Source organism: Nestor notabilis, unplaced genomic scaffold, assembly GCF_000696875.1.
Source record: "Nestor notabilis isolate BGI_N333 unplaced genomic scaffold, ASM69687v1 scaffold11491, whole genome shotgun sequence".
NCBI classification, from domain to species: domain Eukaryota; kingdom Metazoa; phylum Chordata; class Aves; order Psittaciformes; family Psittacidae; genus Nestor; species Nestor notabilis.
In genome coordinates this window covers 354-13,197 of record NW_009916110.1, presented here as the reverse complement: position 1 = coordinate 13,197, position 12,844 = coordinate 354, and the positions used below count along the sequence as shown (strand labels likewise).

The 12,844-nt window shown below is 51.1% G+C and overlaps 1 protein-coding gene across 1 annotated transcript; it reads right to left on the bottom strand.

Moving 5' to 3' along the window:
* Positions 1-1,411: 1,411 nt before the first annotated feature.
* CCBL1 (cysteine conjugate-beta lyase, cytoplasmic) lies at positions 1,412-9,127 on the bottom strand. Its single transcript, XM_010024448.1, has 13 exons — positions 9,019-9,127; positions 6,667-6,725; positions 5,566-5,716; positions 5,119-5,268; positions 4,669-4,755; positions 4,422-4,550; positions 3,974-4,094; positions 3,247-3,323; positions 2,899-2,988; positions 2,387-2,573; positions 2,094-2,170; positions 1,840-1,926; positions 1,412-1,480 (listed from the first exon to the last, which is right to left on the bottom strand). The coding sequence occupies exons 1-13, from the start codon at positions 9,100-9,102 to the stop codon at positions 1,412-1,414; spliced, it is 1,368 nt and encodes a 455-aa protein (XP_010022750.1). The 5' UTR covers positions 9,103-9,127.
* Positions 9,128-12,844: the final 3,717 nt, after the last annotated feature.

The following is a 12,844-nucleotide window of genomic DNA, read 5'->3' as shown; positions in this document are numbered from 1 at the left end:
CCACATCTGGGTGTCTGTGCTCAAGCAACATGTGCAAAGGATGGGGAGGTGGACCCTGCCCCTTAGGGGTGCGCCATGGCTTAGAGCAAGGGCTCACGCGCACGGGGGTGTTGCGGTGACCTGTGTGTCGCTAATCTAATCTCACAGTTACGTTCCAGTGACTGTAGCGCGCTCAGTGTTTGGCATGTGTATGGGTGCACAAGGGGCCGTCAGCAGCACCCTCACCCCCCCAGGCGGAGCAGATGGGATGGGTGCATCAGCCCATCTCCTGCTGGCGAACGCAGGTGGGTGTTTGCCTCCTCCCGCAGCTCTGGCTCCCAGGGGATCGGGGCCACCAGCTGCACCCCAACACAAAACCGGTGGAGCTGCTACCTGCTGGCCTGAGCGAGGTGCTCTTTGCAATGTGGATGTTGCACGTGTGACAGCAGCTCTCCAGGAAGGCTGCATCAGCCTGTGATTACAGAGACACTGACCCTTCGATAATTGCAGTAATTCCACTTTAATAATTTAACTGCTACAAATACTTGTTGCAGTCTGTTGCGTGACTGATGATGCTGGCTGACATTGTTATCCAGGTGGAAATCGAGAATGGTGCAAGAATGACCTTGCAAAATGCTGCTCACGTTACCCCACCACCCATCAGGTGGTGGGTAGGAGGCTGCAAGGGTCACCAGCAACAGGAGCAGCCTGAGGCCACTGCACCCATCCTCCCTGGCCACTGTGTGCGTTTGTCAAAGGCATGAAGGTTCTGCTTTGCAGCCTGGATGATGCTGCCCTGACAAAGCGCCAGGAGTAGTTTGGGAGTGCCCAGGGAAGGTTTGGCAATAGCCAGGCTATTTCTGAAAGCCCGTTTCCCTGGAAGTAACCAGTAAAAGAATAATGGGAAAATTGTCAGTTCTGGGAAACAGCGTTTCACTGGGTTTATCACTTTCAGGATCATAGGAATCAACCTGCTGATGAGTGGTGATACCGCACTCGGTGAGAACGTGGTGCTGGTGGAAACGCTGTCCTGTGCCCTGGGGTACATGGTAAGGCCTCAGCATGGCCTTAAAGGTAGGTCCTGAGACGCCTTTTCAGAATTTGGTGGTGGGAAAGCCCCCAGGAGCCATCCTTACCTTGCATCCTGCAGGATGCATCCCAGAAGTTACTAGCAAAGTCTTTAAACGTAAGAAAAACGTCGGACACTGTCAGCGCATGCAAAGACTTGCTTCTTGCAGGAGCAGTGCAATCAATTCACAGTGACAGAAAGTGTCCCTCAGACCCTGGGCCTGGCAAACCTCTTGCCATTTGTCTGAGAGAGAACGTGGACATTAAGAACGTATCGAAGTATGGAGCCAAGCCAAGTAAGAGGAAGGAAGAGCAGTCGGGGCAGGTGAGGACCAAGGAGAGCCTGGTTCTCTCTCCACTGCGCTCAGGGACTGGTTTTCTCCTGTTTCCATTTTTGCAATATGTCACTTGCTGCCTTCAGTGTAGCTTCCTCCTAAACAAATACCACAAGTTCAGTCATTGGCTTCCAGCCAAATCCCCTTTCCTGTCATTGCAGTCATCATTCTTATAAAAATCCCTTTCTCATTTTGGAACATTGCAAATGCTCCATGTCCAGTGTGAGACAGGCACAGCCCATCTCTGGGGCAGTTAAACAGGCACCCAGAAGACTGTTTTGACCAAGATGCTGCCCTAGCTCAGCTCGCATGTCTGCAGGAGGGGGTCAGACCAGCTGTGATGCTGTGCCCAGGCTCTAATACTCAAGGCACTTTGTCTTCTTGACATTTACACCATTAAACCACCTCTGATTATTAATCCTAACCTCACCCTCATTTGTGCTGCCACGCGTCTCACCTTTGCAAAGCAGAACCGGATGAAATGGCTGTAGTTATTCTTGTGGGCCCCACAGTAGAAAGCAGAGAGTGGAATGGCAGCAAGGCCCTGGGAAAGGGAAACATGGAGCTGAGGTTACTCCGTGCAGCCCACTGTGCCCCAGTTCAGCCACTGCAGACATCGCCTGCCATGAGCTGCCAGACCTGGCAGTGGTGGTGTGCTGTGCTTCCAGCAAGGAGGGTGCAAAAGCAGCAGAAGGGGCCGGATGCATTTACCTTGTTCTTGACCATCCACTTTGCAAATCTGGAGTCGTAGGGCTCATCAGAGTTGGGGACATCAGGGACATCAGATTCTGTAAGAGAAGCACAGCAGCACAAAGGTTGGGGCTACTGCCAGGTGCCTCAGCCAAGCCCCAAACCCACAGCTTCTGGGAGCTTGGATGGGAAACGTGCTGTTGTCCATCCGTGCTTTGGTGGTGGTTTATGTGGGTTCTTGTCCCTGCTGATGGTACTGCTCTGAACTGGACCCTGTACTCAGTCCTGCCTGAGCAAAACTGCAGGTGACTCACTGAAGTTGGAGATGTCTGCCAACAAGAAGTAGGTGCCCTCAGGGATGATGGGTTTCATCCCCGCAGCATCCAGGCTCTGGACCAGCCAATCTCTCTTCTTCTGCAGCTCCTTGGACAGTTGGACAAAGTAGCTGTCTGGTTTCCCATAGAGCATGAGCTCCCTCTGGAAACCCTGAGCCACAGCCTCCTGTAAGGAGAGAGGAGTGGAAAGATGGTCAAGACTTCCTTGGGAACCAGAGTCTATGCTCCAATGAAATTCACAGGTGATTGGGGAAGTCTCTGCCTCCAGCACCTCCAAATGGCCAGATTTGTCAGTGCAAAATAAGGAACATATCCCAGGCGGGCTGTGCTTTCCCCTTCCTCCCAGACATGGGGCAACTGCAGGGAGAGGGGAAGGAGCCTTTCCAGGGCACCATGCACCACCTCTCTGTGCCTTGCAGGTCAGCTGTGGGCAGAAGGAGCCTCTCTTACCCTGGCTTCAGTGGTCTGGGAACTGCAGGGAGCCACCTTACCTGGGCAACTGTGGCACAGTGGTACACTGAGTTTTGGTGCATGGTACGGATGTGCTGCAGCAGCCTGTTGGGTCCCACAGTCCAGCCTACCTGCAGCCAGGAGAGGAGGAAGAAGGTACTAAGTCTCTGGGTACCTGCTCAGGTTCCCCTTTATTTGCCTGCGCTGGCTTCATTGTATTTTCCAGCCAGGGCTATCACCAAGCAGCTTTAGTACTTTCAGACCCTGAGGCTCAAAGCTGAGTGTGTGGCAGCAGTCCCCCTAGTGCCGTGCTATGGCAATGGGACCTGTGCCCCGCAGGACAGGGACAGGGATGGGGACACAATGAGGTGCTGCATGGGGGAACTCACCTTCCATCCAGTGACACTGAAGGTCTTCCCAGCACTCCCAATGATCACTGTGCGGTCCCACATCCCTGGCAAGCTGGCTGGCAATGAAACAAGAGAGAAACCCCGATGGCAGGGCTGAGCATGCTTGCTTCTGGGCTGCATTAATGACAGGGTGAGAGCTCTTTAACCACCATAACCATGGTGGCCTCTGGTCGCAGCACATCTTTCACCTGGATGAGCCTCAAAGCACATCCCAAGCAGACAGCCAGGCTTCTCAAGAGCAGCTCTTTGTAATTAAGTGTGTTCACACACAGGTACCCAGCCCCAGGGGTTCCCAGAGATGCCAAGCACCATCACTCTGCAACAAGGTGATTGCACGTTGCTGCAACAGGAAGAACAGGCCTCTGAAATCATGTTGAAATGGATGTCCCGAAACTAGAGATGCTCAGAAAAATGTGGGTTCACAAAGTACGAGGAAAATTTCAGCTTCACTGGAGCCAAAGGGCTCTTTGCTCTAGACCTCATTCTGTGAAGGCAGCTCTGTCTTTCCTCTGACTACCTGTGGAAGTCAGGACTCAAGTTTAAGACCTGATTTGGAGGCTGAGATTGAAGTGCAGCAAAATACCTCTAATGGGGATACATGCCCAGCACGTGCATGCAGGCAGTCCATGTAATTTCCAGTGGACCCCAGCTAAATCACCAGATCCTTCCCCAAAGACACCAGGCTCAGCCAACCCATTCTCCGTACCGATGCGGATGTGCTCCTTCCCGTCGTAGACCAGCCACTCGTACACCTCATCACTGATGCACAGGACATCGTGCTTCACACACAGGTCTGCAATGACCTCCAGCTCCCCTCGGCTGAATACCTGCAGCAGGCAGGGAATGGAGCAGGGATGCAGGAGAAGCATCTCTGAGCCCCTGCCTGTCCCTGCCTTCTCCCAAGCCTGCACCATCTCCCAAGCCAGGGTGGGGAGGAGCTGGCTGCAATGGTCTAACAGGGCAAAGCCACTGCTGGCAGAAAAGACCAGGCTTAAACACACCGAAATAGTGAGTGCAGCATGTGGGGCTCCCACAACACCCATTTCCCTTGGATCAAGGAAGGTCGAGTCACTGCTACACTGCAAATGTGGCTGGGTGAGCTGTAGCACCCCAGCAGCTTTCAGGGCCAGCCACAGCAAAGCCAGAGGTGTTACCTTGCCCAGAGGGTTGTTGGGCGAGTTCAGGACAATGGCTTTTGTCCGTTCATTGAATTTAGAAGCCAGTTCGGCTGAGTCCAGCTTCCAGTCTGCACTAGACATCATTTTTCCATCTTCTGGAGCTTTCTAGAGAAAACAGAGGGGAATCTTGGCTTGCTTTGCTACCTCTGCATTTTGCTTACCACTCACCTCTTGCTCACTTTACTATGACTCTTCCTCCTCAGCTTTGCTCCATCCCACTCACCGGTCTTAGTGGGATAAACACTGGTGTCCCACCAGCCATTATCACCATTGGTTCATAGCAGTCAAAGAAGGGCTCAATGATTATCACCTGGAAGAAAGGGATGTGTCAGTGCCCCGTCCTTCCCTGATGGGTACAGAGCATTGGGAGATACAGGAAATACTAATCTGTGAATTACTGTAATGAAGAATCTGCACTGCCTGCGGGCATGTCAAGGAAGAGCACCCCTGCTCAGGGCAAAAGGGTTATTCTGCCTTATGCAGAAATGAGACAGTGCCCTGCAGCAGGTAATTTTTTCCTTTAGAAGCTCAGATATGGGAGAATGGGGATAAACCCATTTCTGCTTTGGAAAAGGACAATGAAAACCAGTCTGAAGCTGCTGGCAGACCCACAGCCAGAAAGGGCTCTCCTGAGGGATGGCTGCTGGTGCAACAAGCCCAAATCATGGGTTACCTCATCGCCTTCATCAACGAAAGCTTGAAAGCAGCAGAAAAGGGCCTGGTATGCTCCCACAGTCACCATCACATTGGTCATAGGATCCAGGTCCCGTCCAAGCAGCTTCCCAAAAAGCTGGGCTAGGATCTTCACCAGAGGTGGGTGTCCCTGTGGGGAGAGAAGATGGGTGGGACTTGGGTTGCAGAAGCCTCCTAAAACATGGAATAGCCCTTGGAAGGGGCCTGGGCAGCCAAGCACCCTGTGACTGAGTGTGCAGGGCATCTTCCATCCCAGCTGCTTCAAACACCCTGGTAAATCAGGGTGTTACAGCCCTGGGTGCAGGGGGCCTGGATGCATGTTTTGCCTCGTGATTTGCCATGTTTACTGCTGCCTGATGAGCCCTGAAGCAGGCAAGGCTAAGAGGGAGTGAGGGGGTACTGCTGAGGAGGGGGTCTGTCCACGCACGAAGGCACGGGTGTACTGGTGCAGCATGTGGTTCTCCCTGCTGAGGGCTGTCTCCAACGCCTCCTTCAGAAAGTCCGGTGGGGGGAAGTCGGGGAAGCCCTGGCCCAGGTTCACTGTGGAGTAGGTGGCAGCCAGTTTTACAAACTCCACCCTGGAGAGAAAAAGGGAGAGAAAGACAAGTATTTCTAGAGGGTCCAGGCAGTGTGCTGGCACTGGCTCTACTTGCCAGCATCCCTTTGGAAGTGAGCGAGGTTGGTGTCCCTCCTGCAGAGCCATCCTGCTGCTGCTCATAGGTGGACAGGATCAAGCACAGGTCACTTCGACCTATTTCAGCTAAACTGAGGATGAAGCACTATTGCGATGGGGAGGGGTTTTAATTTGTTCTGGAAGGAAACAGCCGTTGTGCTGTCTGGGTGTGTGGTTGCAGCTGAAGCCACACACCACTTCTGATGAGACCAGCCCGTCCAGGACAGGATTTAGAGGTTTTCAAGCTCATGCCAGTTGCGCAAAATTTAGCAGCTAGACACCACGAAGGCCTCTGCAGAGGGAAAGGCAGCTTGAACTCAGTACTTGTCTCAAACAGAAGCCAGCTTGTTGGTAGTACATAGTTTGAAACCAGGCACAGCAGGACTTTGGGGAAAGGTCATTTAAATGTCTTCAAGCACGTGGGCTTTCCCAACGCCATATTGTGCCTGGCAGGCTGACAACCACATTTCAGCATCCCTTCACTTGCCTGTCTGCTTGCAGTGCCCTAGGATGGGCTTGAAGCAGATGCCAGGCTGCAGCCAGTGTGCTGCAACCACTTGGCTCAGATGCGGTGCTGCTGGGATCATTTGGCCGGATGGGTTGGATGGAGTGCAATGCACTATAAGGTGCTCCCAGGAGCCTTCCTGCAGGATGGTGCAGCACACCTGATATGGCATAAAGTGTGAGCAGCAGGTACAGAACTGAGCCTGGGACAAACTTGCTTCCTGAACAAACGCAAAGCAGCCAAGGGAGACCGCTGCTCTGTGCTGCGTGGCTGCGGTGGTTTCTATCTGTTGTTAAACTGCCTAAAACCACATCTAGAACCAGGGTAACCCAGATAGTCTCTCAACTCACCAGATATTCTTATCCACTCCCTCCAGCCTCCGAGATTGCACTGGCCTTGACATTTTTGCCTGCAAAGAGAGACAAAGAAAGAGAATTTGAAGCTTTTACTAAGGGCAATGGGGCCACATGTGAAGGGGACATGGCCTCCCCAGGTAGGTTTTTCCCAACAGAAGGTGCGCCTTTTAGTTTTGCTTCATGGATTGCTGCTGACTGACCTTAGAGCAGTAATGCTGCTGCAGTGGGTTCTGGAAATGGCTTCACACACTGTTTATGAAAGATCAAACAGATGAGAGCTGGCAGAGAAGGAGGTTTCATTGACAAGTTTCAGCAAGAATTGAGAAAACAGATGAACGAAAGAAGTGTGTGTACACTCACTGGGGAGCTGGCAATGCCTTAAATCTCATTTTCACTTGGGTCAGATGAGCTCAGCCATACTGTAACTGCCAGGCCAATGACCTCAGGCTTTCCATAGCTGCTCTTGTCTTACTCTCTACAGGCCACAGAATATCCCCTTTTCCTACGAAAGCATACTTTTTTTATTCCATACCTCTCTACAGAGTAGCAGAAATATTTACTCCTTGTTCTGCTGGAGTGCTTGGTGATGGGATTTGCTCCAGATACTAAACAATGTGCTGGTTCTTGCACCTAAAGTTCATAGCAAAACCAGGCAGCAAGTGGGTACAGGCAAGAGGGGAGCACAGCACACAGTCAGTCTGATGTACAGAGACACCATTTGGCTGACTTGTACCTAATTTCCACATGCATCATGGCTGGGTGGTGAGAAGAAGGACAGTAGGAAACATTGAGAGCAAAATCCTCCTTCCAATTGGATAAGATGGAAGTGGGAGAAAGTCAGCTGTGCTTGATGGGTAATTTATTATGAGGATGATGAAAAGAGGCAGAGGCAGAATTTAATAAATCAACAGTGCAGGGAAAAAGTAACCAGACAGCAAAAGGACTGGAAATGAGAGACAAATGATGCTCAATGCACCAAGAAAAGCCAGCGTGGGGATGCGAGGAGGATGTCTCTGAAGCAATGAGCCAAGAAAACAATCACCACCACTGGCAAGTAAAATACATTTGAATAAGGATGAGGAGGGCATGTGAAAGCAGCTGGATGTGAGGTGTAGAGCTGAGATGTGAGGGGAGGGAGTCTATGCTCTTCTGTGCTAGGGTGGTGGTGGGGATACCAGGTCAGCCCCCTCCCCAGGCTCAGCTGTAGCAGTAATTCTTCACTTACCTGCTCACCTTTGCTGTTCCCAGAGGGCTGCACCAGAATTTGAGAAGTGTCCCAACAATGTCTTGTGTTGAGGTCTTTAATTTTTATACAGTGTCAGCCCCCACTAAGGATCTTTACAAATACCTTGCTGAGGAGCCCCGTGTTTCAGAGGGCACTGGGTGGACTCTGTGCTACCCCGTGGTGATGGGCAAGCAGCCAAGGGTGAGCAGAAGTCGCTGCCTCCCCAGGTCTAGGGGAGCCCCACTTCTCTCCCCCAGTTCTCTGCTTTGCTCTTTCTGCTCATGGATATTATGGTCAGCAAGACCCAGTGCCTGAGCTGATTCTGGTGGGAGTAGAAGGATTCATGGCTCGGAAAGTAAAACTTCCAAGTTAAACAAAAAAGATGAAACATTAACAGCTCCAGCACTGCTGTCTTGTGGTGAGGCTGCTGCTGGTCACAGTTCAGAGAACAGCATTGGCAAGTGTGATGGTGTCAGTGCAAAGAGGGTGCTTTAAGCCTAGAAATTCCCAGTTTTGAAGAAAGGCCTTGTCTGCTCCAGCCCTTTTGGGAAGGAAAATGAAAAATACTTTTTTTTTTGATGTCTGCCCCATCCCATCACCAGCCTGCATGATGCTGCTAAAAGTGGCTGGCCATCAGGCTGGAGAGCAACAGTCTTGGGGTCACACAGCCCCCAAATCTGTTTCAGCCTGTTCTGCTCCCCAAACCAGTGTGTTTCTCCAGCTCCAATTTGCCTGGCAGCCAGACAGGACAGGTGAGTTAAAATGTAGAAGACTTAGGGGCCACAACTAACTCCTCCGGCATGTGATTTCCTGGCTCTGCATATTTGTATCTCCAGGAGGGATACTGTTATTTCCCAAGTACTTTGCAATCCAGGATGCTTTAGTACAGGAGACTGTGAGACAAGGCAATCCCACAAACAATGAGCTTTCTTATGTATGAAGGATGTTCTCTTGCTTATAGATGGCAATAAGCAGGTACAGAGATCGCTCCAGTGTGGCTTTTCCTGACGTGGGAAAAGTGTTTTCCACAGGGCAGTGGGCTCCCCTGGGCTCCACACCACTGCAGCCCGAGCCAGGGACCAGGCTGCCAGCCAGAAACAGTCCTGCTGGGCATTCAATACCTCACTGAAGTACGAGCTATATCCAGCGCTGCTCTTCCTCTCCAGCAAGAAGTGACGCAGGGAAGGTCCCGCTCTCCTGAGCATACCACGGCTCCTGCTGTCTCACTGCTGCGGGCATGGACCTGCACGGACCCCAGGCACAAAGCAGAGGGGTGAGACAAGCACGCCACAGCTGCAGGGGTAAAGCAAACACTCTGTGTACCTCGGGATGAAGCAAGTCCAGCACAATTTATGGAAAACCAGGAAGCCATAGCATAATATTGTTCACGACTGCAAAATATCCACCTTGTCCCTGTGTCCCTTGTGAGGGATGGGCACTGAGATGGGGGGGAACACTGCTTTGGGATGCAAAGTACTGGAATGAGGGGGCTAGCCCTGCAGGTGACAAAATGAAAGCGTGACAGTAAACAGGTCTTCACCAGACTACATAAAGCTACAGAGCTGGTGTGAGAGCTGTGCTCAAGGCTCCTGCAAAGAGCTAGAGGCAGCACCAGGGTCTGGGTGCTGCTGCCAGTGGAAGCAGCCAACCAGGGTGAGCACAGAGGACTCTGCCTCACCTCCCCAAGCCTGGGAAACGTTTTGGAGGGGGTCAGCTACACAAAAAGCCTGGGAAAGGCTCAGAGAGCCACTCACCTGGTTGGGCATTTCAGGCTGTGCTGTACATACGCTCCCTTCAAGGGATCTGGGGAACCTCCACCCTGGCGGGTGCACAGGACAGAACACACTAAGGATTTTGGAGGTGACAGCTGAAAGGTCACCGCAGGGACTGGGCACTCCCCACCTCCTGCCCTCCAGCCCGCAGGCACAAGCCATCTCCTCTGCCCTGGTGCTCCCCAAGCACCTCCGCGGTGCTGACCAGCCTTGCTGCTCACAGATGCACCCAAAAGGCTTTGGGGACAAGGGTCCCCCTGAACCCCTCACTCCATGGGGAGCTACACCACAGCAGGAGCACGGACGAATGCAGCAGCAACAGCCAGCAAGTGCACACACATAGGTGCAAGGCAGCTCCCAGAGGGACAGTGGGGGGGAAAGCAACTTACATCAATCAAGCTGGGCCACGCTGCCTGGCGCTGTGGAAGTCTGGCACAATCGCCCAGGCTGCCTTTCCACACATGCTGCCCTCTCCCTGCCTCTGAAATGCTTCATCTGCAGCTGGGACTTCCTGGGAGGAGTCGGAGAGGCTGCAGGAAGGTAGGAGTCGAGCTGCAACACTGATAGGAAAACTCGTACCGGGGAAAAGTAGATCTTGGGTCGCTTTCTGAATCACTACGATGAGGGGAAAGATGGCTTTTGGGAGCAGATCCCTTCCACGCAGAAGCTTAGAGCCGGAGCTGCCAGAGGATTTTGGCTGCTTGGGAAAATATTCCAGGATATTGTTCAGACGGAAGCTCATACCAGTGTAATTATAGTGGGATAATTTTTGTGGTATAGCTGTAATTGCTTTGGCGTAGCAATGACAGAGAATTTCCCTTTGAGTGAAGTCTTCAGTCATTTTGAAGAATGAATTTTTAAGTCAGTTAAACACTGTCAAAAATTCCACCCTGCAGGCTTAATGTTATTAGAGAAGAGAATGGCTCACAGGTACAGAAGGTGAAGGCATCAGCGTTACGTTCTTCAGAGGATAACGAGTTACTGTCATGGTACAACAAAAAGCAGGATCCTGCAGTATTGTCTGCCCCCCGGGCTGTGGGTGAGCAGGGACACAGACTGCAGCCTCAGAATGGGATTTCAGTGCACGGCTGAGGAGCTGAACTCTCCGTCAGTCATGAGAGGTGACAATCGCTGCAGTTCGGTGTAGAGAGCAAATTGTCTGTCCTCTTCCAGCTTCCTTCTTCCTTTTGTGACAAGGCTTTACATGCAGTGATGAATCAGGTCATGTAGGTCTCCTGAGTAATTGCTGTCTCCCTTTCACAGCAGGAAAAAGTGAGCCACAGGGAAAGGAAGCGGCTGACATCCGCTGTGCCAAAGGTCCACAAATCCTAACCTGGTGTCTGCCCACTGGATTTACAGCATCCCTGCCATGACTAAGCAGGAGGGAATGTCTGAGATAGGAACTCTTTGTTTTCTAAACTCCTGTTTAACTCAAACAGTGAAACAAACAGATGGAAGGAAAGCTTATTTGCTTCTGTAAGAGTGTACATGGCACATCCTGAGCCACCTAATAGCTCAATGCCGTTTATCCTCTCCCTCCTGCTGCCCTTGCTATGCTTTCTTTGCCCCTCTTCTGCCAGCCTTGCACCTTCCCTGGTTGTTGGCCTTTATATTGGTTCAACTGTAACATGTAACTTCACCTTAATTCAGCAGAAAGTGCCGGATAACATGCAAGTGGCCACCAAGGAAAAAGACACATCTGACCTTCTTGGAATTTGTACTGTAAAACTCAAGGAAAAATAGGACCTTCTCTTTCTTCAGGGCATTTTAATTTAATAATTGCCATCTAGACACAATCAATTCTTAACGATGTTTTCTTTTTTAGATCTAGCTGTTGCACTGGTGAGTGTCTGAAACACTGTCTCCTGGCAGGTGGGATCATATCTCCTCTGTTACAGGTCTTGTGCCTATGGCTACAGGAGGATCCTAAGACCTACAACATTCCTAGAAAGCCAGAGATATGCTTATTTTACTGTAACAGTGATCACTGCTGTACACAAGTTAAAATTGGCTGCACTTAACCACTCAGAACTGCCTCTTGTACACTAATGGAGTTACAATGAATGCCTTTGAACCATCCTTTATGAATTTTTTAAAGAACTATGCTGCCCAGTATCTCCCAGTGAGTCAGCCAAAGGAAAACAAGCACCAGTGAATCAGCCTGCTCTTTTCAGATACCACAAAACTGTTGTTGGATATATCCTCATAACACACCGGTGTTACTATTCCTGATGCTGTATCTTTCAGTGGCCTTAGTTTGGCGAGCTGTTGTTAGAGAAATGGAACAGGGTTTTCAAAGTATTCCACTTCAGAAACGTCACATAGGTTCGTCCTTAAGGAAAAAGTGGTAAAAGCTACAATTTATATGATTTTCACTCTCTTATTGTTAACTACCCTTCACGTTGATACTAGTTGTATCCGCTGTTTTTTGAGGTGTCCATTGAGATGTTCACCACGCTTTCTCCACGGATCTGGACCATGTTCCCCTGGTCCCTAAATATGGATGGTATCTGTATCCTTGGTTATTGCTGAGCGGTTTGAAGGGCAGGAACCAGGCATGCATCAGAGCTCTGCGGGAGGACTGGGTGGCCAGGCCGGGGCTGTGTACCAGCCCTCCTCCTGCACAGGGCATGGCAGGTGTAACGTTCTACCCTTCTGTGTTTTCACAGCGGTGAAACCAGCTTGAATCAGGACCTCAAGCAGGCCTGGTTTTCTTCTCTTTTCTTCCTGAGGGACAGAGGCTGCCATCCCTCAGCACCACAGGCTGTGGGACATGTTGCTGTACACGGCATTAAATTAAATCACAGAATGGCAGGGTTGGAAAGGACCTCTGAAGATCATCTAGTCCAATCCCCCTGCCAAGGCAGGGTCACCCAGAGCAGGTTACACAGGAACGTGTCCAGGCGGGTTTGCAATGTCTCCAGAGAGGGAGATTCCACAACCCCTCTGGGCAGCCTGTGCCAGGGCTCTAACGTATAGAAGTTTTTCCTCATGAATGTCTCCAGAGAGGGAGATTCCACAACCCCTCTGGGCAGCCTGTGCCAGGGCTCTAACGTATAGAAGTTTTTCCTCATGATGAGGTGAAACTTCTTGTGTTTTAGTTTACGGCCATTGCTACTTGTCCTGTCACTGGAAAGAGTCTGGCACCTGCCATTGAGATACTGATATGCATTAA

Excerpts from the sequence above, each read along its gene's own strand:
- CCBL1 (XM_010024448.1), bottom strand. The coding sequence starts at position 9,102 with ATGCTCAGGAGAGCGGGACCTTCCCTGCGTCACTTCTTGCTGGAGAGG. Across the intron at positions 2,989-3,246 it reads TCAGTGTCACTGGATGGAAG|GTAGGCTGGACTGTGGGACC; the intron begins GTGAGTTCCCCC and ends TCCTGGCTGCAG. Across the intron at positions 1,481-1,839 it reads TCCGGTTCTGCTTTGCAAAG|GAGGAAGCTACACTGAAGGC; the intron begins GTGAGACGCGTG and ends GTATTTGTTTAG.